Genomic DNA, 6213 nt, shown 5'->3' with positions numbered 1-6213 from the left:
ACTCCAACCCAGTGGTCACAATGGGTTGTCCAAATTATCAGCCCCACATAACAAAATAAAAAATCTCTAAAAATTAATCACTCACAAAGTAGTGTAAGCTGGCACGGGGTGTATGAGCACCCGTATTATAACGACTGTCGTTTTCCTGTTCCGCGAGGATAAAACAAGTTACATTCATTCGTTTATTTAGTCATACTTGGGGTTTCTATGAATTTGGTTACAACCATATGCAGAGTCGTATAAACACCGAGTAGTCCAACTGCCGTCTTTGTGTGTTCAAAATAGAGCAAAAGCCGTGACTTTGGCAATAGGTTTAAACGAACTTTTTAGGTTTTGTTTGTATTTTCCTTTTGTGGAACGGTGTAAAACAGCTTTTATTTACCTTACCAAGCATTATTTTTTGAAAAAATATATTAATTTAGCCGCATTAAATGACTAAAATGTCACAAATCAACCGTTTCTAATTTTATTTTTTGGCTTTTTTTGATACAGAAAACAAATAAAACATAATTTTTACATTTTTAACCTTTAAATTTGTTTCTAAGGTCAAGTTTTTCTATAATTTACCGAAAAACAGACATTCTCCCTATACCTACTGTGTTATTTTGGACCCAAATTGCCGTTCAATTTGTGTTTAACGTAACAATGGGTTGGACTACTCGGTATTTCTATGGCTCTGGCTCTGACCATATGTGCCCAGTAATTAGAGCCCAGCTCTCTTGTCTGTAAGCATAGCAAGTATACCGTAATCAACTTCTATACTAACTTTGACAGTCGTAACGAACTTACTTATTCGGTTACTTATTACAGTTCAATCATTTGTATTTTATCTCGCACGTCATGGTAGCATCAACCTCTTTTTGCATGTCATCACGTCCGTTGATTGACAGTTAGTTTACACTTAGTGGACAACAATGATGTGTTTTTACACGGAAGGTGAAGGAACTTGTGAAAGTTAAAATAAACGTCTAGCTGCTGTCAGCAAATCTCTATTTTAGCAAAAAGGCAATCTTAAGAAGTAATTGTGGTTGTGTAAACCAAGAAACATTATGAACAAAATATGTATGAATTTCTGTTAAGTTAGTCAAATATTGAGTAATCTGCTGCTACAGTGCTACTTACCAATTTACTATTATAAAAAGTAAAAGCTAGGCTTATAATTTATATATAATAATGTAAAGTATGATATGAATGGTATGTTACATTTAAATGAAATGTTTTTTTTCTACCAAATATTTGTATGCATTGTAATTGTAATATTTAACTTTTTAAAGGTAAATGCTTGCCGGTCGCTTTGACCTGTTAGGTAGGTGGATGGCATCAAGCTATCCGCATAAGTTTGTTCCTGCTCAATGGGTAAAGTCAGCCCAAAGACAATTACAACATGTTGATAAAAAGGCCTGTGGTATTTCATCTATAGTTACTGGTCGTAAAGATGGCAGTTCAGAAGTAGATAGACAGAAAACTGCTGCTGATCGTTGTGTGAATCCTCAAAGAAATAGCAAAACAAACAGTTCAACTCATCCTAAGTTTAAAGCTTCATGGAATGACAGAAATTCTCAAACACATGTGTGGAAAAATAAGTTCAGCTCATCCTATGACCGCTGTCAAATGAATCAAAACTGGAATGTTCATCGAGAAAAACAGCAACCAAGTTATAAATATGGAACTACGAGTAGTCACTGCATAAAACGAAGTTATTTTTCAACGTTTACTGATCATAACTCAAACAATGACTATAGTAGAAAGTTAAATAATGATTACCATCCAAGGCAACCCTCTGGTTTAAAAAGCAGTTCATACCAACCCACAAGAAGGTCATCAGAATATTGCGACACACATGATGGTCATCATTCGAGTAGTCATTCTTTTCCACCAAGTAATAAAATTTCCAATTATGAATCGGAAATAGGTTATTCCCAAGATCAAGCTAGATGGAATACCGGCTTAAACCATTCATCACATTTAACCTGTGAGTAACTACATTTTTGTATGTGCTCATATCAATCTTTTTCTGGTTTCTGGAGAGTTCTTGTTGCCTCTTGTATTTGTTTATCATAAAGCACCCTGAAGGTAGATGTGGAACACATTATACATAATAACCTTGGTTTGCGATTAGGTAATTCTGTTTAATCTTTCATCTTTAATTTTAGGTGGGAAGATATATAGTTGGTCTACCGTTTAATAATCATGCACTTGGCATTATTAAGGTGGCTGTACACAGTATCCAGAATTCGTCCGTTTTGTCTGTTTTGTCCGGATTTCGCTGCCGCATGGGGAATTGGACACGAGTTTGCATACGACTTCGCAAGCGAATTCGCATGCCGGATACTGTGTACAGCCCCCTTTATACTTCTGTCCCACCATTCAATTTACAAGTATATTAATAGCAATGTACGGACACTTACTATACTATCCTCAAATGTTACATAACTTATGTTTGTTTACACCTGCCAGCTGCCTTTGTTATTAGTAACAAACTAAACATCACTACATATGTATATTTTAATGTTTCACTTTCTATTTTTCTTAGATAACAGCCATGGCATCTACAACAGAAGAAAAAAGTACGTTAATGTGTTTCACTTTGAACTAGATTAATAGCAACAGTGAACATGTCTCATCCTGTATAACAATTAGAGAAACATATTTATTGCAGTTTTCATCACAAACCTGAAAAGTTAAGACGACAATGGGTTCAGGTTTCTACTTCAAAACAAGCAGTGAAACATTTACGTTTCATTCCAACTACACAACAAGATTCATTTTCTGTAATGTCTTATAATATATTAGCCCAGGTGATTAGTTTTAAAGTTTCATTATTTTAAGTTGAACTGGTGCTGTAGGATATTGGTTAAAAGCTTTTGTCACAGAAGTTTGCAGATTTCATAGGTTGATGCTGTTTGGTGCTACCATTGTAGGGTATACTATATAGTAAAGTAATTCATTTGTCAATGTATTTAACAGCAATTGCTTTAATTACTGACAAAGTTACAAACTAGGTAACTCGTAAATAAGTATGAGTTACTTGGATTTAGCCACTATTTAGTGGGTAATACACAATACCCACATTATGACTTGGAGTACAGTCAACCCTGCTTAATCGGACCATCTGGACCAAGCCAAACTGATCCAATTAATCCGGGTTGAACAAATTTTGTCCTATTCCCCTAAACACATCAATAAAGAAAGACTCACCTTTTCAATCTAAATAGTACGCGCATCTGCACACGATTGTCGATAAAGAAACACCCATAAAAACGTATTGATGGTGGAAAAGTGGTTTGTTGAAGCTAAAAAATTGCACAAAAATTAGATTCAAATTCGGACCAGTAAAAAATTATGGGTCTGATTAAGTGGGGTTGACTTAACTATCAAATTTCAGAAACATTTAAATTTGGTAATAATTCTTCATTTCATTTTCCTCAATAATTACATTTTTTCAGAAACTTCTTGACATCAACTCGTATCTGTACTCTGACTGTGATCCAGATGTTCTTCAATGGGATTTTCGCTGGCCAAATTTAATGAAAGAAATGTCTTTAATTAATTCAGATGTAAGAATATGTTTTAAAAATTAAACTGTGTACAACAAATGAATATTTAGCTTTATTTATTTTTGTTGTTCGTTTTGTAGATTATCTGTTTACAAGAAGTAGAAGAGTGTCACTATGAAGCTCAAGTTAAACCATGGCTGGAATCACGAGGTTATAACTTTGCATACAAGAAGCGGACTGGCAGTGACCCAACTAAACCAGATGGTGTATTAACTGCATGTAGATCAAATAAATTTCATATTGTTGATGCCATTCCTGTTGAATACTACAGGTAGTTTATTTTAACTAAAAACTGCAGTTGTATTAACTTCTGCTGCCAAGCATAATATATTAATACATAAAAAAATATAGCAGAAATTTTATTTTTATTCGGGAACATTTTTATACTAAGGTTTCAATGCTTTATTCAGGTTGCCTCCACCTGGGTAAATAAAATGGGACAATTTAAATGTTGGTATACAAAATAAATTTGCAGAAGCAGCTGTTTTGAGTTTTTGTCATTGTGTTATGGAGGTGTATGAAATTTGAAACATTTGAATTTCAGACAAAAAGATGAGTTGACAAAATGTCATAATGTTGGATTGATTCTTATGTTAAAGATGCTTCACCCTGACATGAATGAAGCAACTGTTTGCATTGGAAACACACATCTTTTATACAACCCAAAAAGAGGTTTGATAGTTATTCGCTAACTAATAGTAATAAATAAAATGCAACGTAAGTCTAGTACATATCTCTACTTGCTTGTTTCAGTAAGCTATTGAGTATTTTTAAATACATATTTATAGTACACATTACAGTATTCATGCTATTTAACTTTTCTTGGTGGATACATCACTTTTCGTTAACTAAAATTATTTGTTAAAAAAATATAACAATAAAAATGGTAATTTGCAGTTTAACTGTTTTTTTTTTCTCTTTAGGTGATATTAAAATGATTCAACTAGCAACGTTTTTGGCTGCTGTGAGAAACGCTATGCAAAACAGTCTAAGACAAACTGGTATACATCCATCATTAGTGTTATGTGGTGACTTCAACAGCACACCAAGTTCACCTTTGTATCAGTTTGTCACTTCTGGTCACATCAACTACCAAGGTAATCTTTTACATGTATGGTCAGGTTGATTCTGAACCTCTGGTCAACTCATTAGTGAATTAGGTTGGAGCAAACACTGCAATTACAACAGAAATATTTTTTTTACTCTTTTTAGAAAGTATTGCAGTGTTTCATATTAAACCACAGTTGTTAAAATGTTGATAAGTTCACTTTTTGTTGGTAGAGACTTTTTTCATTTATTATTCTTTGTGTATTCTTATTCTTAATTCTGTCGTAATATTGATTTGTATTGACCTAGGTTTGAAATAAATTCATTTTAGCTTGATTTGTAAGTATTTCAGCTACAAATCAACATACAACTTTTTAATAGTTAGGTCTCAACAAATTCATCAAAAACCTAAATTATTTTTAAAATCAATTTCTCTGGTGACGTCATTAGATTTAGGATCATATACCCGCTTTATTGGTTTAATTGTAACTTGTTCAACACCTTTTGAGCCACTATAAATTTTTAAATATTTGGTAATTTTATCATCACGGTTCTATCGCTATATTTTGTTGTTATTTGTTAATTTTATTGAAGTAAACTTATGTACTTTATAAACGCAACATAACAGGTATGTCGGCAAAGCAGATTTCAGGTCAAATTACTTCAGGAGGTTTAAATCGGGAACTACCAGCTGTTCTGTTGCCTCAATGTTTAAATATAAATGGAGACTGCACACAATGTGAGTAATCTTACTGTGTTAATGTTTGTGTGTAAACGTTTGTATTACAGCTCCAGATGAGAGTTCTCCTCATGGAATCAAACACACATTAACGCATGGATTTGGTAATATAATGTCATCTAATCAACCTCATCAACTTGATGAAGCTACTACAATGCAAAACAATGGTGCAACAGTTGATTACATCTTTTATTCTGAGAATAACAAATTAAACGTTTCAAGCTGTCAATCAAATCAACCTAAATTTTCTGTCAAGTTAAAACTACGTGGTCGTTTATCTCATTCATTGGCAAAAAATGTTTATAAAGTCGGAGGAATCCCAAATGCACTTCATTCCTCCGACCACTTACCTGTAATTGCTGAGTTTGGTGTTAGTTTGTTGAAATAGATATTTTTGTGTTGTTTAAAGGTACAGTGTGGTTCCTAATTTATTAAATGTTTCTTCAGTTTGGTTTATTATATTTATTGTTTTAACTTCAACTAAAACATTGAATTTCATATTCCTTACATTTGCATGTCAGATTTAGTTTGCAATATCTTTTTAGGTGTTTTCCAAAAATGAGCCTACAGCTTGTTGGTAATCAATACTGCTGTTTGAAACCTAAATAAATAAGCGTAATGTAAAAAACTTTTTTCAGATGCCAATCGGTGCAAAAAAAATGTTTAAAAATTATTCTGGTTTGCATGTGCTGTTTCTATCGGTAGCTCCATTCTGCTTAGAATTTATATTATCTACTAATATATCTTTTATTTTTTGTGCAAAGTGTTTTTTATTACTTTTATGTGCAAGATGCAATACATTTTATTGACCATCTGATTAACAAGTATGAACAACCAGAGTGTAGGTAAGCGTATATTACTACTATCCAT

At 32.8% G+C, this 6213-nt stretch overlaps 1 protein-coding gene across 1 annotated transcript; it reads left to right on the top strand.

The window, feature by feature from the left end:
* Positions 1-1245: 1245 nt before the first annotated feature.
* LOC149738256 (RNA 2',3'-cyclic phosphatase ANGEL2-like) lies at positions 1246-6167 on the top strand. The gene is made up of 9 exons (XM_089875010.1): positions 1246-1972; positions 2534-2567; positions 2660-2798; positions 3447-3557; positions 3638-3828; positions 4102-4229; positions 4481-4654; positions 5233-5343; positions 5394-6167. Exons 1-9 carry the CDS (start codon positions 1279-1281, stop codon positions 5729-5731), a joined length of 1920 nt encoding a protein of 639 aa, XP_089731136.1. The 5' UTR covers positions 1246-1278; the 3' UTR covers positions 5732-6167.
* The last annotated feature ends 46 nt before the right edge of the window (positions 6168-6213 follow it).

Source organism: Ciona robusta, chromosome 3 (assembly GCF_009617815.1).
Source record: "Ciona robusta chromosome 3, ASM961781v2".
Lineage (NCBI taxonomy): Eukaryota > Metazoa > Chordata > Ascidiacea > Phlebobranchia > Cionidae > Ciona > Ciona robusta.
Note: the sequence above shows the minus strand (reverse complement) of the source record. Positions and strands in the feature narration are given on the sequence as shown.